General features: G+C 41.3%; 2 protein-coding genes across 3 annotated transcripts; one reads left to right on the forward strand and one right to left on the reverse strand.

The window, feature by feature from the left end:
• Positions 1-57: 57 nt before the first annotated feature.
• Positions 58-17,267, forward strand: si:dkey-261l7.2. 2 transcript variants are annotated; one of them, XM_039007138.1, is made up of 7 exons: positions 58-244; positions 2,565-2,702; positions 3,112-3,201; positions 4,179-4,273; positions 4,454-4,614; positions 15,873-15,986; positions 16,737-17,267. In XM_039007138.1, the coding sequence occupies exons 2-7, from the start codon at positions 2,578-2,580 to the stop codon at positions 16,830-16,832; spliced, it is 681 nt and encodes a 226-aa protein (XP_038863066.1). In that variant the 5' UTR covers positions 58-244; positions 2,565-2,577; the 3' UTR covers positions 16,833-17,267. The 2 variants fall into 2 exon arrangements, with proteins under 2 accessions (XP_038863066.1, XP_038863057.1); XM_039007129.1 differs by having other exon boundaries at positions 59-244; positions 2,570-2,702.
• irak1bp1 (interleukin-1 receptor-associated kinase 1 binding protein 1) lies at positions 16,610-23,340 on the reverse strand. The gene is made up of 4 exons (XM_039007118.1): positions 22,923-23,340; positions 21,607-21,672; positions 17,696-17,826; positions 16,610-17,615 (listed from the first exon to the last, which is right to left on the reverse strand). Exons 1-4 carry the CDS (start codon positions 23,211-23,213, stop codon positions 17,366-17,368), a joined length of 738 nt encoding a protein of 245 aa, XP_038863046.1. The 5' UTR covers positions 23,214-23,340; the 3' UTR covers positions 16,610-17,365.

Below are 23,340 nucleotides of genomic sequence, written 5' to 3' on the forward strand. Positions count from 1 at the left end.
GGACACGCGATATTGACAATTTTGTCAATGTAAATATGCAGGTGCGCTTGCCGGACAGATGTATGTAAATATAACTACCGAGGGACACCGAAACCACTGAGCTGTTTCTCCTCGCGCCATGGCTTGTTCCGTACACCACAGCACAACTGCTGTCAACTGACTTTACTAGTCGCCTTCCTCAGGAACGATGTCAGACAGATAGTTGTTTAAAAGTTGATTTGACTCGGGATTTCTTATAATCACGGTAAGATAAGGTTTCCAATATGTCTGCTAGGTTTAGAAAGCTGTCAGTTGGTTTGTGTCATCATAGCATAAGTGTGTGCCTTCTTCTGCAAATGAAAAAATGCATGACTGCGTTATGGGTTTACAAGCATCTGCTAATCATGTGAATGTGACCAGTACAATTTGATTTGGGTGGATAAACAGTAAAAAGTTATTGCATAGAATAGGACTATGTTTCCATATGGCAGTTGAGCTATGACAAAATGTAATCAATTAATACAAATGGACCATATGCACCGAAGTCAAATTAGTTTTACATTGGATATTCGGTTTTCTCTGGCCAATAGCTATTGAACCAAGTTTGCCATGACTATGAAAATGGTTGACTTCTGAATCGGGGGTGGACAGACAACAATAAAAAATCTTCTATAGCTCTTCTATAGAATCCATGACAGACTATCCAGGTGAATCCAGCTACAACCCCTTATTGGTGTCACTTAAATACACTTCAAATTAGAGTAGATGAAGGGGAGGAGACAGGTAAAGAAGGATTTTGTATGTGTACCAGTCAGAGGGTGAATGTGCAAGTCAAAATCCTTAAGTGCCTTTGAACAGGGTCGGTAGTAAACAAAGTGTGCCATGACTATGAAAATGATATACACTGAGTATATCAAACACTAGGAACACCTTCCTAGTATTGAGTGTTCCTAATGTTTAGTATACTCAGTGTATATCATTTTCATAGTCATGGCACACTTTGTTTACTACCGACCCTGTTCAAAGGCACTTAAGGATTTTGACTTGCACATTCACCCTCTGACTGGTACACATACAAAATCCTTCTTTACCTGTCTCCTCCCCTTCATCTACTCTAATTTGAAGTGTATTTAAGTGACACCAATAAGGGGTTGTAGCTGGATTCACCTGGATAGTCTGTCATGGATTCTGTCATGGATTCACAATATATCATTTGTTTGTTTACATCAGTAGGAATCAACTTTTTCCAGTTGAAAGACGATTGCCAGAGCTTACCCTGATATTGCACAATGACAAAAATGATGACTTATTGATGAAAGTATGATAAATCTGAACTGCCCACTTCATGCAAATCCATGTGACTGCGATGTTTTTTCCTATTATATGACATACAAATTATTTTAGTTTCAGGGCTGGGTTTTATTTTAATGTTACCACTAGGCCAGGGCGGTATACCGTATATTTAGACATTTCCACGGGTTGTTCTTTCAATATCACTTAAACTATTTCGTTGCATTTTTTTATTTTTATAAATGGGAATATTTGTAGCTACTTAAGTAAATCCCTGCAGTCAACGTGCATTACGTTAGGAGATAAAGATCTCGTTCTTAATTTCTCTTGTCACAATTTTTCATTTTGAAGTCACGTGATGTTTGTTTACAAACACACAACGACGAGAGAATGGCGCCTTGTGAGTCACTCAGTTGTGCAGCGCACACACGACTGGTGATCTAGTTACAGTATGGAATTCGCAAGTAAATGTTTGCCAGCTAGATATCTTTATAAATGTTAACTTACTAAAATGTGCTAAATTCTCTGCAGTTGTGCATTTTGGTTTGCTAATTTAGTAGCATTTAGCTAAGTGGTAAGCTTGTTCCAAAATCAAGCTTAGTTTCGTAACAGCAGAGAATCCCCTCCTGGATCAGGAGCCTTGCTGTCTAAGTTACTTGTATAACTTTCTGAGCTGGATTGTCTGTCCTGAAAATAGTTAGACTGTATAAAATGTTTGCAATGCGCTCATTAGTATTTAGTTAGCATTCTCTATGGGATATTACATGCACTTTATAGCATTGCTAACCTTTGTATTAGAGGCTGGGGGGGTTAGAAAATAACGTCCCTTGTGTTCAGTGCTGGTATTACCGACAATCCCGCTATGGCACAAGGTTGGTATGATAATCTGGATACCGCCCAAGCCTAGTTACCACCCACCAGCATGACATTGTTTATTAATCAGAAACATCTGCTAAGGTCTTCCTCACTGAGATGAGCCAAACAGCCTGTCAAATTGGCTATTGAAGATTTAAATCCGAAATCTTGTATTTAGATTTTTTTCTCCCATTTAAAAAAAAAAAAACCCATTTTACATCCACACCTGTTTCAGAATACACCATTTTCATAGTCATGGCCTGCTTGGTTCAGTTGCTATTTATGAAAGAAAACCGAATATATATATATATATATATATCTCAATTTAATTTATGCTCAAATTATTTATTTATTTATATAGCCTACGGCAGGCATACCTACCTGCTGGCACCAACCGTTTTAGCCTACTGATAATTCTGTCCTGTGCTCTGTCTGGTAAGGTCAGGTGTCGTGATGCCCCAGTTAACGGTGGCAACCATCCTGCAGCTCACCCTACTGCTCTCCGCGCTACCAGCCCAGTACCTCATCTCCCGGTGGACCGGAGCGTCCGTGGCGCAGCGCTACCACGCCACCAAACGGTAACGGTCCGCTCAGACCCCCTAATGGCATGGCACTCATTCATCTGCAAGCACACCCCTACGCCTCACCATTCTGAGAGCCACCATCTCTCTAAATCTAGCAACAAACATGGCATAGCATATGAGAGCTTTTCTTTGACCTTTATTCTCCTAATATTATAAGTGAAATATCTGACTGCAGGGTGTGGGATTACGGTTAATAATGTTTCTGTTTTTACTGCAATTTTCTGGGTATCTGTGATCAGGGGTTAGAGGTCAGGGTTATGGTTATTATAATGCATGTCTGTTTCTACCAGGGTATCTAGGTTGAGTTGAAGTCCTACCTGAACACTGCCATCTGGACCGAGTTAGTTCGGGGCTAGGGTTAGGGGTAACAGGTTAGGGTTATTAATGTGTCTGTCTCGACCAGGTTGTTGGGTATGTGGGGTGAGTGGAGGAAGTCCTACCTGAACACCACTGTCTGGACAGAGTGGATCGCAGACCTTATGGATAGAATCACGTACGTCACATTTACCTCTAGTAATTCTACAGCACTACTCCTTATAGCAGAGGTGTCAAACTAATTGCTGGAGGGCTGTGCGTCTGTGGGTTTTCACTGCTCCCTTGTACTTATTTGATCAATTAAAGTAATTGATTAGTTAGGACCTCCCCTGACCATTTTGTCTGGGTCTTAATTGGACACAAAGTGGAAAAAACAGAAACCAGCAGACACTCGGTCGTCCAGAAATTGAGTTTGATCCCCCTACTGTAGGGGTGAGTGGGGTAAGTTGAGCCACCCATGTTTCTAGGAAACCCTACTCACAATTCATAATTTCACCAAATATTTAGGAAGAGGTAATCATTTCATGGAGTCTGAAGGAAAAAAACACGTGGGAAAAGTGCTAAGTTAGGTAAAAAAATGAATTAATATATCGGAGGTTTCATGATGCTTGTATCTAAACCAAAGTATATCATTCTATACATTAGTTGGGGTCTCTAAGCTTCAATATGAGTTCCTAAAACTAGCATTAAAGTGCATCATTGTAGCTGTGTGGGTTAATATAGTCAGTGTTTACCTTGGTAAGTTGAGTCAATAGCAAGTTGAGCAAATAAAAGTGTTTTCTTCCCAGGCGTAATGCAAGGCATTATCGCCGGGATATGAGCTAACAACAGGGCCTGTTTAAAAAAAAAAAAAAAAAAAAAAACTTTCCATGCGTGGAAAGTTGTGCCAAGAGACCAATTTTTTGGGGTACAAGTTATGTTTTCAAAACGGTAGTGTTTACATTAATTCTGATTATTACCAGGGATACACAACATCCTGAAATGTATGTAGATTATCTTTGTTAGAAAGAACACTATTCCCTTGACGAAGTGATACTGAATGTACACTCTGTTACATTATACACCAACTTATAGTATCCACTACCTGCAGACGGACCCAGGCCCCAGCGGCCATTTTGGAAGCAGCCATGGTAACACTGTTTGTCTAACTCCCAGGGTGCTGGTGGCAGGGGAAGAGGAGGGAGAGGTTCCTGGAGAGTCTCCTGCTCTGGAGGTCATGCTGCAAGACAACGACCTGGGCTTCTTTGGAGGTGTGTGTGTTTGTTCTTGGTGTGTCTGCCAGTCAGGAATGAAGGGGAGAAACCCTGCAGAACCAGTCTGGGTTGGTTTACTTCCTGTTACTGGCCTGGTCTGATTGGTATGAACCTCTCCTTTCTCCTCTCCTTTTTTCTTCTCTTACTTTACCACATATCCTCTCTTTATCCCCCCAGCCTCCCGGTCGGTCCGTAGGCCGCGCCCCCCCTTCGTCTTCCTGCGTGTGGGTGATGTCGTCATGGAGCGGAATGGTCACATGATCGGGGTGATCGTCAGCTGGGACCCAGAGCTCCGAGCCCCCCCAGAGTGGATGAGCAGGGTGCACCCAAATGAGGAGGTAGCTTTGCTATGGAAATAAGTTTTGAAGTTGAGGACTTCTCCCCTCCTGACTGACTCGTCATCTCGATGGTCAGCTAATTCAGTTCTATGTAGGCTAAAGCCTGCTCTGACCTTGTGTTTAGCCATGCTGACAGCAGTTAGCTAGCATAGGTTGGGGATAGATAGACTAGCCAGCTGCAGCTATTTCTCTGTCAAATCAAAGTTATGCCAAGATAGCAAGAACGAGGATCTGGAATGTGTTTCATAAGAGACTCGTTCTACAACACCTTGCTAAGAAAGTATCTTGAAACTTAGTTTCAAAGTTTTGTCATGTAAAGACATGTTACCATGGAAACGATATCAACTGCAAGTTGAATGCCTGTGGTCTTCAGTCAGCTCAGCTGTCATACAACACAATATTCTATAACTGGCTAGTTTTGTCTCTTATATCAACTGATATTTTTCCTGGGGGAGAAATCCCAAAACTACTAATATCCCTACAGGGGTAGGCTATATGATGGCATTGCACAAACATTGCCCAGCTTGAGCGTAGATGCATTTATCAACAAAAAATCTATGGGTGTGTTCGTGTTACAAAGACAAAACATTTGTAAATATATTGATGTGCTTATAAAGACAGTATGTCTACACTTAGCAAATATGTTTTGTGTAGAGTCTAACCAGAACTAGAATGGCATTCTAATTCATTCCACCTTTATTTAACTAGGCAAGTCGGTTAAGAACAAATTCTTATTTACAATGACGGCCTACCCCGGCCAAACCTGGACGACGCTGCGCCAATTGTGTGCCGCCCTATGGGACTCCCCATTCACGTCTATTTAACCACACACTGACCTGCACAGCTCTCTGGGTGAGGTTCTATATTCAACTCTCCAGTGGGTGATGAAGTCCCTTCCATCTATGTCATATATTAGAGGTTATGGACAGGTGCATTCAGGTGGCAGGAGGGGTGGAGTGCATGACACTCCATCCTGGATATGCCAGGGTGCCTCAACCCATGGGTCCAGGAGGCAGAGTACAATAACTACAGGCAGTTGTAAGATGCAGAAGCAGACCACTGTAGGATACTGACCAATTCAAAGCTCCTTCCAGGAGGAATGTTCCTTTAAGAGTCTCATTAGGTCATTAGCTAACATTTTCATAGGAATGTTTCCATTCCCACGTCAAATAGAACTTACCCAGAACGTGGTTACCATGATCTCCGAATGTAAGACATTAATGTTCTAGACACGTTTCTTGGGAACATTGCAAAAATACCTTTTATTTATCGGTTGTCAAGGATGTCACTTGATGGTTCCAGAAACTTTCTCCACCAAATTTGTTTTCATTACATATCGTGCCTTGTTACTGTTACCGAGCCAATCAAGGCCCTGATTGGTGAACCATTAATCCATTCATGGCTCTTTTTTTCTGTTGGCAAGATTAGGGATACTCCCACACAGTGCTTTTAGCATGGTGTTTCCAATTGACATATTTAAGACACTTTGACGTAGAGTTGTAGATGATTGCATTGTGCATGTTCATTTGTAAAGGAATTATTATTGAACATTGTGGTGGAAATTCTACCTTTTTTTAACTAATAACGAGAAGAGGCAAAATCAAAAGGTATTACTTTTATTAAAAACGTATTATAATGTGGAGCCTGGTCGCCCAACCCACGCAGGTGAGATGGAGTGAGAGCCTCCTGTACTAAGAGTACAGGATCATTTATACAGTCAAGCTACCCCATGCAAGCATCTGCAAAACACGTGACTGTGTGTGTGTGAAAAGGTTGCCTCAGTCTGTCACAACTCAGTGAGGACAATAGGGGCCAGAATGACAGGAAGTCACTCCAGTCATACTTCCTCTAACAGTAGCTCAAGTGCCTTTGACTGTCGACCCAGGTCATGTATGGTCGTACTGGTCACACACAAAACATGCATCTTTGGCCCAGAAACAGGCTCCAGACAGAACAATAGCTTTATCATTGGTGTGCAGGATTTAACCTTTACTCTGACTCCAGTTAACTTAAGAGGAACCAGTTAGTTTCTGTCAAGTATTGGCTGAGTGCCCAGACATCATGGGGTCATTCTACATACACAGAACTGTTATAACAGGCCTCTTATTAATGCGCGCACACACTTTTCTGAGTTAGTTTCTTTGACAATTTTGAACCTAATGCCTAGGCTTTAAGACTGATGTTTTAGTACACAGGCATTACTAAGGTTGAGCAGAATGTCCTCACCTGGAATTTGTACTCACAACCTCTTGGTTCATGGTACCCTCTTGGGTCATGATCTTCCCACCACGCTAACATGTCCGTGTCAGGTATCAGTTTATCTGACTATACTTATCATTCTATAGCCAGCAACATACCACCCTGCACCCTACTGCTAGCTTGTCTCTGAAGCTAAGCAGGGTTGGTCCTGGTTGGTCCCTGAATGGGATACCAGATGGTGTTGGAGGGCTAGTAAGAGGCACTCTTTTCTCTGGTCTCCCCAAAAATATCCCAGGGCAGTAATTGGGGACATTGCCCTGTGTAGACCATGTGAGCGGAGCTGGAGAGCTGAGCGTGATCCCCAAAGGCTGGAGCATCAGCCTTCTCACCCGCTCCAGTAGCGCTCACTTCACGAGATCAGGGAATGCCAGGCCCCGCATGCTTTCGTAGGCCGTGTGCTGATAATAGCCCCTTGCTTTAGTTACTGTCATAGAGTTTGCTAAATATTTTCATAAAGAAACTGATAAAATGCACAGGTGCAAAATCAAGGTGACTTACAAAGATGAAGAGCAAAGGAGGGAGTACAGTGATGTAGTGTCCACAACCTAAAGAATCATTTTGGAATCTGAAAAGACACGTATCCCGAAAGCATAATGGTGTACTTACTACGTGCACATGCTAAAAGAAAGGAACGAGCTGCGTAGATAACTGTGTCATTGTAGCAAAATATTTATAAACTGAAAATCATTTTTGTTTGTTCTATTATCTATAAAATAGGCTATATTAATATGACATGTAGCCTATTTGAAATGATGAGCACCTTAGTCATGTTTTTATTAAAATACTTTTCATATGGTTTGGTTTCAATACTTTAAAACCAAATGGTAGGTCCATGTAGTCAGAAAAATAGATGGGTGTTGGTTAAATTGTGATTTTTAATGATTGGAGTGAATTTGGAGTGGCAGTTTTTTTGTTTGTTTTTTCCTGTGAGCGCGTAGTGGTTGGAAAGGACGTAGAGCAATGATTTCCAACCTCTCAACTCACAGGGTGCCGTCTAACGGATGGGACGTTAAACGGATGTCTAGACTCTGTGGTCACTAAAGATCCCATGGCACTTATCGTAAAAGTAGGGGTGGTGACCCCGGTGTCCTGGCTAAATTCCCAATCTGGCCCTCATACCATCATGGCCACCTAATCATCCCCAGCTTCCAACTGGCTCATTCATCCCCCTTCCTCTCCCCTGTAACTATTCCCTCGTTGCTATAAATGAGAATGTGTGCTCAGTTAACTTACCTGGTAAAGTAAGGTTCAAATTTAAAAAAGACTCCTGATATCTCCAGGAGTGGTAAGTATAATTTTGTCTATCTGTTTAGTAATGTATCTTTGCTAGCTAGGGCTGTCTACATTAAGTGCTGCCTACTTGATGTGCAAACTGCTGACTGCTGTTAACTTACAGATGATTGACATATCAACCTAGGCAATCAGCAATTAGTACCGGGAGGTGTGCTCTTCACCTTTTGCAAGGCCATTAGTACATCAGTCTCTCCTGTTTTCTCAGCAGCTGTAAGCGGCGGATTCATCTCAACTAAGGCTATTGCCAAAACGGACTGTTCTGTGTTAAATCAAGTCTAATTTTATTGGTCACATACACATATTTAGCAGATGTTATTGCGGGTGTAGCGAAATGCTTGTGTTCCTAGCTCCGACAGTGCAGTAGTATCAAAATTCTCAAGAATTACACAAATCTAAAATTAAAGAAATATATTCGAGGAAGGAAAGAGGGCAAGGCTCCACACCACTCTCTTAATTGAGTATTTTTACCTAGTTGTTTTCAGATTCTCTCATTTCACTCTTTTGTAGCTTTGGAAACTTTCATATCCCAGTTCGCTCCTCTCCCTGTAGGCTTTACAGACGCTCTCCACCCTTTGACTGCAACCATTCTAATTTAGTGTACCCTGTGCGCACAAACCACGTGAAATTCCTGGTCTCTGGCGTTGTTTGGAACTGCTGATCTGTGGTCAGGAACGCAGAGTTCATTTCAGCCTATGCTGCCCTTCAGTCCCTTTACTTTTTGGCCCTGACGGAGACATGGATCGCCCCAAAGAGCAGCTCTCTTAATCTGACTACGTTTTCTCAGTCATCTGGTCGTCACGGTGGTGGCACAGGGTGTACACATTGTTCCTAAGTGGAGATTCTCTCTTCTCCTGCTCTCACCTGTCCATCTCCTTACTTAAATTCCATGCTGTCACTTGTCCACTCAAGCTTAACATTGTTGTCCTCTATCACCCACCAGGTGTATGTTGTCAAATCCAATTAAAAAGTTGAACATGTACGAGATGGCGAAGATGAAGCATCATTGCGTAAGCAAACACTGAGTGGAGAGAGATGTGGTCGAGCGAGCAGAGGACGGGTCCTGGGAGAGAGCGCAGAACAAGACAAAGGGCAGAATCTGCTACAGATAGATGCAGAATTTCCACAGATCCACACGCGCAAATGTAGCTTATATGAACATTTATAAGCTACATTATAAATGATGCATGTAAGAGATGTGCAGTTCAGGGATGATTGTGCGTAGTCTGTGGATGAATAGTGCGAAGTCCATGGATGAGAGTATCATCGTGGCCGAGCTGGCGGGTTGGTGAGGGCCACGGCACGGGGGGAAGAAACTGTTCAAGGTGGCAGGGTTTTGGTCGTGATTAACCTGAAACGTTTGCCAGAGCGGAGTCTTTGGAAGAGAGAGTAGAAGGGGTCGGGGGCGATCTCTTCCTTGCCCTGGAGTCGTGCAGAACCTCTATGGAGGGCAGGTGGCAGCCAATGACCCTCAGCAGACCGGACAATCCGTTGAAGTTATGGAGTTGAGGATGGACTTGATGAAGGTTGTTTTAGAACTGAATCAGTACACGCAGCATTCAAAGGAGGACTGAGGACAAAACGACACCATGCATTCACCAAACATTGCACTGAGGAAAACCGATTTTTAATTGTCTGATTGTCTATAAATTACAATGGTAGTTCCCACCCAATCTCATTTAAATTTGGCAATGGAAGTTTTATTGAATAAAGTTAGTAATGCAGGAGTCAAATCGCAGGGAGAGTCGGATCAGATGTTATCAGCAAGCAAGGGCCATCTGTGGAAACGGCACAAGTAGAACAAAGATATCAGTGCAAACAGAATAAGTGAGCTCTGTCCCAATTCATCTCTCCTTAACCCCTCGCATCCTTCTCAAAATCCTTTGGAGGAGGTCCAAGGCGAGGAACCTTGGGTCGTCTCCTCCAACAAAAATAAATACATCTATTGAAGGATGCGTGATGGTCAGTTCTTGCATCCATAGCTCTGTCTATGAATTAGAGAGGGTGGTTACATTTCTACAGCCCCATCCCGCAGCTTTTTACTGAAACATGGCTGGGAGATCCACTTTGTTGTTGTTGTTTAAACTACTGATTGACTCTTTAAACACATAAATGAGCACACAAGTATGTTTAAGCATACATGACTGTTGGGAAAACGGTGCCATAGCTCCCAGGTGCAGCAGAGCTGACACACTAAAGATGAAGTTGCAGCAGATGTCTTGACCACCTTCTGGCTGTTCTCCAGACAGCAGTAGCGTTGGAAGGTGTCCCAGGCACTGTTTGTGGCCACGTCACCTCCCTCAGAACCAGTGGAGCTCTCCAGGTTCTTACAACGGGGCATCAGCATAATCTATAGAGAGGCCAGAACAGTATAGGAGATGGAATTAGATTTAGTATGGAGTCAATGTCCCAACTTCAAATCCTTGTACAATCCATAGACATTGGTAAAATGGTAAACAAAAGTAGGGCACTGGAGTTTGAGGAAGGTGGAGTGATATGTGCGGAACTGTGTAAGGCATAAAATAAGCTGGTGACTCATTGGTCCTAACTTGGCGTCCTCTGCCTTGTTGGTATAGTGGTCCAGGGCGATGAAGTAGAAGTCTGACTCCACCTGGTCAAACGTGTTCCCTCTACACACACTGACCTGTCTCCTGAGAATAACTAGAGTGAGAGAGAAGAAAGTAAGATGTCAGGAAATGTCAGAGTTCAATTGGAGTTCAAATGTTTTTTAACTTCTTAAAGTTGCTTTCAAAGTAACAGTCCATTTTAAGACTGCCGTAGCTGTATCAAGAGGCAACTATGGATAGTCATTTAGTCAAATAAATGAAATTGCCCTGTACCAATCAATACCACTTGTCAGTCAGCATGGCTCAGTATTGAACAGCCTGCTGTCATGTCATGCCCAACCCACCTCGAGGAGAGCTATCCTTCTATAGGTTCTCACTTTATCCCTTACCTTCACTAATCATATTGTTTAGCAATGATTGTCACACACATTCAGTATAGAACCATCTTTCTAACCAATAGACAGCAGCAGGTTATCATCCTCTCTATGTGTCAAATATCCTATGGCACAATGCCTTCATACAGCATCAAAGAAATTAGAGGAACTCTCAGTACCACTAATGATTAAGTTACGGGGGTGATTGGTGGATGTCATGGTTACCTGCAGGAAGTCCCCAGAGTGATGTGCATAAAGGAGAGTTACGAGGAAAAGTTATGAGGAAAAGTATCCTAATTACTATGATCTCGTTAGAGAAATAAAATCACAACCCAATCTTCAAACATTCTCTTCATCCTTGATATTTTCTACACCACGTGAAGGATGTAAACATGATATATATATACAGTGTAAAATCTCCTCAAGTTAATGTTTTCGTTATGTTAATGTAACATTTTTAATGACATCACAAAATAGACATGAATGTTCCATGCCAAGAGCGTGCAAAGCTGTCAAAGGCAAATGGTGGCTACTTTGAAGAATCTAAAATATATTTTGATTTGTTTAAAACTTTTTGGGGTTAATACATGATTCCATGAGTGATTTTTTTTCATAGTTTTTATGTCTTCAACCATGTAGAAATTAGTAAAAATAAAGAAACCATTGAAAACCCAACATTCGCACGTAGCTAAAGGCTACTCACGCAGCCAACGTGAGTAAAACCTTTAAAACAGGTCAACATTCACAAGGCCGCAGAGCCAGGCGGAGTACCAGGACGTGTACTCCGAGCATGCGCTGACCAACTGGTGTAATTACAATATACAAATTAAACACTGGAGGGATTGATGTGCAGAAGATGAATGTGCAAGTAGAGATTAGAGGTCGACCGATTAATTGGAATGGCCGATTTAATTAGGGCCGATTTCAAGTTTTCATAACAATCGGTAATCTGTATTTTTGGAATCTGTACGATTTGCCTATTTTTATATTTTTTTATTTTTCATATTTTTTATTTTTGTAATTATATATATATTTTTTTATATGTATATATTTTTTTACGCCTTTATTTAACTAGGCAAGTCAGTTAAGAACACATTCTTATTTTCAATGACGGCCTAGGAACGGTGGGTTAACTGCCTTGTTCAGGGGCAGAACGACAGATTTTTTACCTTGTCAGCTCTGGGATTCGTTTTTGCAATCTCCCGGTTACTAGTCCAACGCTCTAACCACAAGCCTTACATTGCACTCCACAAGGAGCCTGCGTGGCAGGCTGACTACCTGTTACGCGAGGGCAGCAAGAAGCCAAGGTAAGTTGCTAGCTAGCATTAAACGTATCTTATAAAAAACAATCCATCTTAACATAATCACTAGTTAACTACACATGGTTGATGATATTACTAGGTTAACTAGCTTGTCCTGCGTTGCATATAATCAATGCGCCTACTTCGACAAACGGTGATGATTTAACAAGCGCATTTGCGAAAAAAGCACTGTCGTTGCACCAATGTACCTAACCATAAACATCAATGCCTTTCTTTAAAATCAATACACAAGTATATACAGTGGGGAGAACAAGTATTTGATACACTGCCGATTTTGCAGGTTTTCCTACTTACAAAGCATGTAGAGGTCTGTAATTTTTTATCATAGGTACACCAACTGTGAGAGACTCTAAAACAAAAATCCAGAAAATCACATTGTATGATTTTTAAGTAATTAATTTGCATTTTATTGCATGACATAAGTATTTGATCACCTACCAACCAGTAAGAATTCTGGCTCACACAGACCTGTTAGTTTTTCTTTAAGAAGCCCTCCTGTTCTCCACTCATTGCCTGTATTAACTGCACCTGTTTGAACTCGTTACCTGTATAAAAGACACCTGTACACACACTCAATCAATTTTTAAACCTGCATATTTAGTTAATATTGCCTGCTAACATGAATTTCTTATAATTAGGGAAATTGTGTCACTTCTCTTGCGTTCCGTGCAAGCAGTCAGGGTATATGCAGCAGTTTGGGCAGCCTGGCTCATTGCGAACTGTGTGAAGTTCATTTATTCCTAACAAAGGCTGTAATTAATTTGCCAGAATTGTACATAATTATGACATAACATTGAAGGTTGTACAATGTAACAGCAATATTTAGACTTAGGGATGCCATCCGTTAGATAAAATACGGAACGGTTCCGTATTTCACTGAAAGAAAAAATGTTTTGTTTTCGAAATGATAGTTTCCGGATTCGACCAAAGGCTCGTATTTCTGTGTGTTATTATGTTATAATTAAGTCTATGGTTTGATAGAGCAGTCTGGCTGAGCGATGGTAGGCAGCAGCAGGCTCGTAAGCATTCATTCAAACAGCACTTTCGTGCGTTTGCCAGCAGTTATTGCGCTGTTTATGACTTCAAGCCTATCAACTCCTGAGATTAGGCTGGTGTAACCGATGTGAAATGGCTAGCTAGTTAGCGGGGTGCGCGCTAATAGCGTTTCAAACGTCACTCGCTCTGAGACTTGGAGTAGTTGTTCCCCTTGCTCTGCATGGGTAACGCTGCTTCGAGGGTGGCTGTTGTCAATGTGTTGCTGGTTCGAGCCCAGGTAGGAGCGAGGAGAGGGACGGAAGCTATACTGTTACACTGGCAATGCTAAAGTGCCTATAAGAACATCCAATAGTCAAAGGTATATGAAATACAAATCGTATAGAGAGAAATAGTCCTATAATTCCTATAACAACTACAACCTAAAACTTCTTACCTGGGAATATTGAAGACTCATGTTAAAAGGAACCACCAGCTTTCATATGTTCTCATGTTCTGAGCAAGGAACTTAAACGTTAGCTTTTTTACATGGCACATATTGCACTTTCATTTTCTTCTCCAACACTTTGTTTTTGCATTATTTAAACCAAATTGAACATGTTTCATTATTTATTTGAGGCTAAATTGATTTTATTGATGTATTATATTAAGTTAAAGTAAGTGTTCATTCAGTATTGTTGTAATTGTCATTATTACAAATACATTTAAAAAATTGGCCGATTAATCGGTATCTGCTTTTTTGGTCCTCCAATAATCGGTATTGAAAAATCATAATCGGTCGACCTCTAGTAGAGATACTGAGGTGCAAAGGAGGAAGATAAATAATAAATACAGTATGGGGATAGGCTATTTACAGATGGGCTATGTACAGGTGCAGTGATCTGTGAGCTGCTCTGACAGCTGGTGCTTTAAGTTAGTGAGGGAGATATGAGTCTCCAGCTTCAGTGATTTTTGCAGTTCGTTACAGCCATTGGCAGCAGAGAACTGGAAGGAAAGGCTGCCAAAAGAGGAATTGGCTTTGGGGGTGACCAGTGAGATATACCTGCTGGAGCGCGTGCTACGGATGGGTGCTGCTATGGTGACCAGTGAGCTGAGATAAGGCGGGGCTTTACCTAGCAGAGACTTGTAAATGACCTGGAGCTAGTGGGTTTGGCGACGAATATGAAGCGAGGGCCAGCCAACGAGAGCGTACAGGTCGCAATGGTGGGTAGTATATGGGGCTTTGGTGACAAAACGGATGGCACTGTGATAGACTGCATCCAATTTGTTGAGTAGAGTGTTGGAGGCTATTTTGTAAATGACATCACCGAAGTCGAGGATCGGTAGGATGGTCAGTTTTACAAGGGTATGTTTGGCAGCATGAGTGAAGGATGCCTTGTAGGAAGCCGATTTTAATTTTGGATTAGAGATGCTTAATGTGAGTCTGGAAGGAGAGTTTACAGTCTAACCAGACACCTAGGTATTTGTAGTTGTCCACATATAAGTCCGAACCGTCCACTTAGCTAACATACTCACCAACACCAATCACAGACGTGAACCTGTCTGATGTAATCCATTCCTGGTCATCTGGCAATATTGTTGAAATGCATTGTAAGTTTGTGCCAACTTTATGGAAGCCCATTTTACCACCTATTTGCCGGGTGACGTGTGTGTGTTGCACCCATATGGAGACTTCACAACATGGCAGCTGGGGGCGGACTACAAACGTGTTGTCACTGGGCAATTGTATAATTCGCAAAAGTGGGCATGTAAGTGTAACAGTTTAACTTTAGTCCGTCCCTTCGACCCAGGCGCGAACCAGGGACCCTCTGCACACATCAACAACAGTCACCCACGAAGCAACGTTACCCATCGCACCACAAAAGCCGCGGCCCTTGCAGAGCAAGGGGAATCCCTACTTCAAGGTCTCAAAGCGAGTGACGTAACCGATTGAAACGCTATTAGCGCGCACCACCGCTAACTAGCTAGCCATTTCACATCCGTTACATAAGTAATGCATTACCAAATCCTCAAGTAAGTCGTGATGAATTTACTTACAAAACTCAGTTTTGGACGAGAGTGACTTTTATGACAAATTATCCGATTTACACTTTGTAGTGAATTTTGACACTAGAATAAATGTTTGACTCATATCGATGCCACATGGGCTGTTTTCAAAAGGAGAAGTTGGTTTTTAGGGGCAGTTGCTCTTTAAAGATGGAATCCAGAGTAGGGAAAAACGGTGGCACTGTCCGCCCCACCGTCGTTTTTGTTTTGTTGATGAAACAGAGCTGGGGAGCGTCAAGGTAATGACAATTGCAATAGGTCCTACATGCTGCTGTTCTATCGTGTGTGCAATGATGTCCGAGGGACATCGTTGTTGTACTGTAATATCACTAACGGAAGTGGCAGTTAAACAATTTAAGGATTCTAGCTTGAATTTATGACCTTCACCTCTCACTTTGTGTGTGTAGGTTACCGCAGAGAATACCCCCCACTATAAGGTGTTATTCAGCGGTCCTGGCCCCTCCTCTTTCCTAGTGGGATACCTGCCTCAGACCAGGCTGGAACGGGTCACTGGAACCAGGGTAGGAACACGAACGAACACACACACGAACGAACACACACACACACACTCTCACTGTGCATTCAACCCCATTTACTTTTTCCACATTTTGTTGCATTACAAAGTGGAATTAAAATGAATTTAGTTGTCATTTTTTGTCAACGGTCTACACAAAATACTCTTATCAAAGTGAAAAAAATTGAAAAAAAGTATGAAAAATAAAACACTCATATCTTGATTAGATAAGTATTCAACCCCCTGAGTCAATACACGTTAAACACCTTTGGCGGCAATTACAGCTGTGAGTCTTTTTGGGTAAATATCTTAATTTCTTTGCACACCTGGATTAAACAATATTTGCCAATCATTCTTTAAAAAATTCTTCAAGCTCTGTCAAATTGGTCCTGCCATAGATTTTCAAACCAATTTAAGTCAACTGTAACTAGGCCACTCAGGAACATTCAATGTCGTCTTGGTAAGCAACTCCAGTAGAGATTTGGCCTAGGTTATTGTCCTGCTGAAAGGTGAATTTGTCTTCCAGTGTCTGTTGGAAAGCAGACTGAACCAGGTTTTCCTCTAGGATTTTGCCTGTGCTACCAGGTTTTCCTCTAGATTAGTGACACAATCTCAAATGAATCCATTTTAAATTCAGTCTAACACAAAATGTGGAAAAAGTCAAGGGGGTTTAATATTTTCTGAAGGCAAACTGACACACTCAAACATACGTATACACACCTAACCCTAACTGAACCTCCGAGTGTGTGTGTTCCAGCCGGAGATCCCCACCCTAGAACAGTACTTCACACACTTTGATGGAGAGCGGTTCATCATGCAGCCCTGGCTCCAAGAGATCTTCCCTGAAGACTGACAGACAGGGACCACAAGAGTGTGTGTGTGTGTGTCAGTGGGACACCTAACTGGACGGTAGATGTAAAGAAAAGGACAGCTCCTCTCTCTGTTCCCCCACAACAAGATCAATTTAATTTCACACAGTGATTTAGTGGAGGGGAAAAGGCTTTTACGCATTTAGCCACCTATTGCAGAAAAATGCATTGAAAATATAGGAAGCATTATTTTATTAGCTGCAAACGGTGATCAGCGTTTACCCACCTACTGTTTTAACCACTACATCACTGAAGATGTCATACAGTATTTCATATCAGAACAAAATTAAAGACAGAATATCATAAAGACCTCAAACTTGAATCAAGAACAGCCACATTTACATAATTTATTGACATTCATGTTTATGGACAGAAGCTTTGAGGAAAGGCTTGAATAAATATTATTCTAAACAAAACAATGACTGTCCATCCTCGTCTTTGTCTTCATATCTACAGTGTGATTGTGAGGGAGTGTGTGTTTGCACTTTGCTGACGGGGTAGATGGGTAATGTAGTCTTCAAATCTTCTTCCTGGTTCTGTCTTTGTGTCGGAGGTTAAAGGTGACAAACACACGAGAGGTCGCACTGATGCTAGGCCTGTGTACCCCCTCCCCCACCCTCCCCTCTCCTCCTTCTCTCCCCCCATCTCTCTCCGTGGCCTCTTCCTCTCTGACCAGTAGGGGGTGCCCCAGAGTCTGTCCCAGCATGCTGCTAATCTCAGACGCCTTCAGACGAGCATTCTCTACTGCTGCTACACACACGCTCCGCCTGGACACACACACACACATTATTATGATAGTATAGTGTGTGTGTGTACGTGTGTGTGTGTGTGTGTGTGTGTGTGCTACCTCAATAGGCTGAGACACTCTTCACTGTGGTAGAAGTGAGGTGTGCTGACACACACACTCTTATCCAGCTTCTCCAACAGAACAATACACACTCTCTCCATCTGACCAAAATCTGAGAACACCACCATCACCTGTAAAAACACACACCCACAGCGGTAAGATTGTTAGGCTAGTAACCGAAAGGTCGCTAGTTCGAATCCGAGCCGATAAGGTAAATGTTGTTGTGCCCTTGAGCAAGGCACTTATCACAAACTGCGCCAAGGTCACCGCTGATAATGGCTGACCCTGGCCCCATTCTCAGGGGGAGTTGGGATATGGAAAAAAACATTTAAGTACAGTACCAGTGAAACGTTTGGACACACCTACTCATTCAAGGGTTTTTCTTAATTTTTTACTATTTTCTACATTGTAGAATTAATAGTGAAGATATCAAAACTATGGAATCATGTAGTAACCAAAAAAGTGTTAAACAAATCTAAATATATTTGAGATTCTTCAAAGTAGCCACCCTTTGCCTTGATGACCACTTTGCACACTCTTGGCATAGTAGCTGACGTATAGTGTTGAGTCATCCGCATACATTTAAGTCATTTAGCAGACGCTCTTACCCAGAGCGACTTACATTTAACCTTTATTTAACTAGGCAAGTCAGTTAAGAACAAACTCTTATTTTTCAATGACGGCCTAGGAACAGTGGGTTAACTGCCTTGTTCAGGGGCAGAACGACAGATTTGTACCTTGTCAGCTCGGGGATTTGAACTTGCAACCTTTCGGTTACTAGCCCAACGCTCTAACCGCTAGGCTACCCTGCCGCCCCATAGACACATAGACACACTGGCTTTAAGTGGCATGTCATTAGTAAAGATTTAAAAAAGTTATGGGCCTAGACAGCTGCCCTGTAGAATTCCTGATTCTACCCAGATTATGTTGGAGAGGTTTCCATTAAAGAACACCCTCTGTGTTCTGTTAGATAGGTAACTCTTTATCCACAATATAGCAGTTTTTCTTCCAGCAGCAGACTATGATCGATAATGTCAAAAGCCGCACTGAAGTCTTTATTATTATATTCTCTCAGCCAATCAGTAATTTGTGTAAGTGCTGTGCTTGTTGAATGTCCTTCCCTATAAGCATGCTGAAAGTTTGTGGTCAATTTGTTTACTGTAAAATAGCATTGTATCTGGTCAAACACAATTTTTTCCAAAAGTTTACTAAGGATTGGTCAGGCTGATTGGTCAGCTATTTGAGTCAGTAAAGTGGGCTTTACTATTCTCAGGTAGGGGAATGACTTTTGCTTCCTTCCAAGCCTGAGGGCACACACTTTCTAGTAGGCTTAAATTGAAGATGTGGCAAATAGAAGTGGCAATATCGTCCGCTATTATCCTCAGTAATTTTACATCCAAGTTGTCAGACCCCGGTGGCTTGTCATTGTTGATAGACAATTTTTTTTCACTTCTTCCACACTAACTTTACAGAATGCAAAATTACAATGCTTGTCTTTCATAATTTGGTCAGTTATACTTGGATGTGTAGTGTCAGCATTTGTTGCTGCCATGTTATGCCTAAGTTTGCTAATCTTGCCAATGAAAAAATCATTAAAGTAGTTGGCAATATCAGTTCGTGTTGTGATTAATGAGCCATCTGACTCAATGAATGATGGAGCTGAGTTTGCTATTTTCCCCAAATTTCATTTAAGGTGCACCAAAGCTTTATACTATCATTCTTTGTCATTCATCTTTGTTTCATAGTGTAGTTTCTTATTTTTATTCAGTTTAGTCACATGATTCTCAATTTGCAATACCTTTGCAAATCTGTTGTGCAGCCAGACTTATTTGCCATTCATTTTGCCTCATCTCTCTCAACCATACAATTTTTCAATTCCTCATCAATCCATGGGGATTTAAGTTTAACAGTCATTTTCTTAATGGCTGCATGCTTATTAGTAACTGGAATAAGCAATTTCATAAATGTGTCAAGTGCTGTGTCTGTTTATTCCTGATTACACACCACAGACCAACATATTATTTACATCAACAACATAGGAATCACAACAAAACATATTGTATGACCTCTTATACACTATATTAGGCCAAGCCTTTGTAACTTTGGTTTTCCTAGATATGACTACGATATTGTGATCACTACATCCGAAGGATCTGGATACTGCTTTCAAGCAAATTTCTGCAGCATTAGTAAAGATGTGATAAATACATAAATTTGATGATTTAATTCCTGTGCTGTTTTGTAACTACCCTAGTAGGTTGGGTGACTGATAACCTGAACCAGGTTGCAGGCACTGGTTACAGTTTGAAGCTTTTTTTTGAGTGGGCCGCTTAATGAAAGCCAGTCAATGTTTAAATCACCCAGAAAATATACCTCTCTGTTGATCACATACATTATCAAGCATTTCACACATGTTATCCATGGGTCAGCAGGTAGCCTAGTGGTTAGAATGTTGGTCCAAAAGGTTGCTGGATTGAATCCCCGAGCTGACAAGGTATAAATCTGCCATCATGTGCAAGGCAGTTATCCCACTGTTCCCCGGGCGCCGATGACGGGAATGTCGATTAAGACAGCCCCCTGCACCTCTGATTGAGGGGTTGGGTTAAATGCGGAAGACACATTTAATTTGTACATATTACTTCAACAGTATTTAACATGAGATCCTCTCTAATCTTTACAGGAATGTGGTTCTGAATATAAACAGCAACACCATTGGCATTTCTATTTAACCTTTATTTAACTAGGCAAGAACAAATTCTTATTTACAACGATGGCCTAGGAACAGTGGGTTAACTGCCTCGTTCAGTGGCAGAACAACATATTTTTACCTTGTCAGCTCAGGGATTCGATCTAGCAACCTTTTGGTTACTGACCCAACGCTCTAACTACTAGGTTACCTGCCGCCCCTATCTTTTCTGTAAATGTATTGCTACCACTGTATCATCAAAGGTATTATCTAAGTGAGTTTCAGAGATAGTCAGAATATGAATGTCATCTGTTACTAGCAAATTATTGATTTCATGCAGTGGTTTAAAGTACTTAAGTAAACATACTTGAAACTACTACTTAAGTAGTTTTTGGGGGGTATCTGTACTTTACTTTTTATATTTTTGATTACTTTTACTTCACTACATTCCTAAAGAAAATGATGTACTTTTTACTCCATAAATTTTCCCTGACACCCAAAAGTACTCATTGAATTTTGAATGCTAAGCAGGACAGGAAAATTGCCTAATTCACACATTTATCAAGAGAACGAGCATATCCCTGGTCATCCCTACTGCCTCTGATCTGGCAGACTCACTAAAAACATACTTTGTTTGTAAATGATGTCTGAGTGTTGGAGCATGCCCCTGGCTATCTGTAAAAAAAATAAAAAATGATGCCATCTGGTTTGCTTTATATAAGGAATTTGAAATTATTTATACTCTTACTTTTGATAAAGTATATTTTAGCAATTACATGTACTTTTGATACTTAAGTATATTTAAAACCAAATAATTTTAGACTTCTACTCAAGTAGTATTTTACTGGGTGACTCACTACTTGAGTCATTTTCTATTAAGGTATCTTTACGTTTACTCAAGTATGACAATTGGTTACTTTTTCCACCACTGATTTCATGAACCTTGTTTCTTAAGTTACATATGTTAACGTGGGCTATTTTTTGAGCACTTTTCTTCTGGGATGCTTACTTGTTTTTATTGCTTTACTGGGAAGCTTAGCAGCAGTAGATATGCACATGTTATTTATGTTAGTGCAGGGTGAGTATCAATCATGTGCAGCTATCTGCTGGACTTCTCACAGTAGACATGGACTAGAATATAATTCTCCATTCCTTTCCCATGTTAATGCATGGCCTACTTCAGTCTGTACATACAAGTTTAGGGATTTCAGCACAGGGAACCTACCAGAGCCTCCATGTGGTACAGGTCATCAGCTCTGTAGATGTGTCTCGTCACTGTCAACTCTTCCCCCTGCAGGGTGAGAGGAGGAGAAGAAGAGTGGAGAGGAGGGAGGAGAGAAATCTTCAAACATCCTACTTTATAGTGATTAGACAGCTGTGTCAGTCAGTCAGTGTGCTGACTGTATGTTTACCCTGTGTCTGTCTGTCTGTCAATGTCACTGACATTGCATTACACCAGTTGCCCACCTCCACTCCTCCAGTACCCCCAACAATCCAGCACACATTTGAGTTGTATCCGCAGACGATTCAACTCATTGAGGGCTTGATGATTAGTTGACAAGTTGAATCAGGTGTGCTTGTCCGGGGCTACAAAAACAATTGTGCTTTTGGGGGTACTGGAGTCCTGGAGTTGAAATAGTGAATTACACAGCTGGGATATGAAATTACCTATGCAACCAATAGCAATAGATATCCTATTGAATTGTTTTAGGCCTATATGCCAATATATCTATATTAAAAGTTATTTGAACTAATATAATTAGGAATTATAATACTAGAATAGACATGATCCTTCATATGATGGGATAAAGGTCAGACATTTTGGTCATTGTTTTGTATTTATTAGGATACCCAATTAGCTGCTGCCGGGGTCCAAACAAAAAAAACATTGAGTTGGTCAACCCTGGTTTGCTAGTGCTGTGATAAGATATTGTGTAAAATAATGAATTTGAAGAATTTATCTGCACTGTAAGTTTGTTAGCTAGCTAGGCAGCCAGTTTTAGAGGAATGAGTCCATGGATTTATTTTTCAAATGAACTGCCAATATGCCAATATTCCATTCAAACACTGCAGTCAATCCACACCCATACATACACTGGAGGAAATAAGTTGATTATAGAACTTAGACAAGTTGTAAATGCAACAAGTACTTGTATCAAATACTTGTATCATACAATAGCACTCACAGCTTTCCAAGAACTAAAATGTATACATTTATGGTCTGTTTACATATTTTAGAGGCTATTTATACAGAACATTTGTATAAAACACTTATAAACTGTATTTATAATTGTATGACTATTTTAGGTTGACAATTCTATTACACAATTTCTGATAAATCACATGCCTTACTTTTATTTCCCTGCATAAGTATAATAAGGATTACGTCTCTACTGCCATTCATTCCAATTACTGGTTTGAATTTGACCCTGAACAATATGGCTGCCATTTTCAAAGCCATTCTGGAACTTTAAAGGCTTTATGACATAGCCCATCTAGTCATTTAATAGGATATCTATGGTTGTATGAACTCTAAGTTACCTTGACATGGTGTTGTCTCAGGGTCTGTAGAATGTACTCTACTCTCCTTGAGATGCTGTTGGTGACGTCGTTCACCGACTCCTTGCTGTTTCTGAAACTAACGGAAACAGTAGCGCGGTCGGCTGGGCACGAGGCCTCTGCGCTCCCAGTCACCTGGACCTCCCGCGCGCTGTTCTGGGTTCGCTGAACAGTAACCGTGTGTCCCCCCATCCCTGGTTCGTTTTCGTCCCGGTAAATATCTCCCGCGGTGGGTAATAAAGCAGCGAAAACTCTAGACGGACTGCTAGCCATGGCGGAACACAAATTAAACTCTCGCTGCTATGGTAACTAACGCGGGTGTAGGGATGTGTAGTTCATATGTAGTTCCATCTGCGAAGAACTACATGTTCCAAGACAGATGGAGAGGGAGGTTTACAAA

Source organism: Salvelinus namaycush, chromosome 2, assembly GCF_016432855.1.
Source record: "Salvelinus namaycush isolate Seneca chromosome 2, SaNama_1.0, whole genome shotgun sequence".
In the NCBI taxonomy this organism is placed as follows: domain Eukaryota; kingdom Metazoa; phylum Chordata; class Actinopteri; order Salmoniformes; family Salmonidae; genus Salvelinus; species Salvelinus namaycush.

Excerpts from the sequence above, each read along its gene's own strand:
- si:dkey-261l7.2 (XM_039007138.1), top strand. The coding sequence starts at position 2,578 with ATGCCCCAGTTAACGGTGGCAACCATCCTGCAGCTCACCCTACTGCTC. Across the intron at positions 3,202-4,178 it reads GACCTTATGGATAGAATCAC|GGTGCTGGTGGCAGGGGAAG; the intron begins GTACGTCACATT and ends TCTAACTCCCAG. Across the intron at positions 4,274-4,453 it reads CGACCTGGGCTTCTTTGGAG|CCTCCCGGTCGGTCCGTAGG; the intron begins GTGTGTGTGTTT and ends TTATCCCCCCAG.
- irak1bp1 (XM_039007118.1), bottom strand. The coding sequence starts at position 23,213 with ATGGCTAGCAGTCCGTCTAGAGTTTTCGCTGCTTTATTACCCACCGCG. Across the intron at positions 21,673-22,922 it reads TGAGACAACACCATGTCAAG|GGGGAAGAGTTGACAGTGAC; the intron begins GTAACTTAGAGT and ends CTCACCCTGCAG. Across the intron at positions 17,827-21,606 it reads TGTACCACATGGAGGCTCTG|GTGATGGTGGTGTTCTCAGA; the intron begins GTAGGTTCCCTG and ends GTGTTTTTACAG.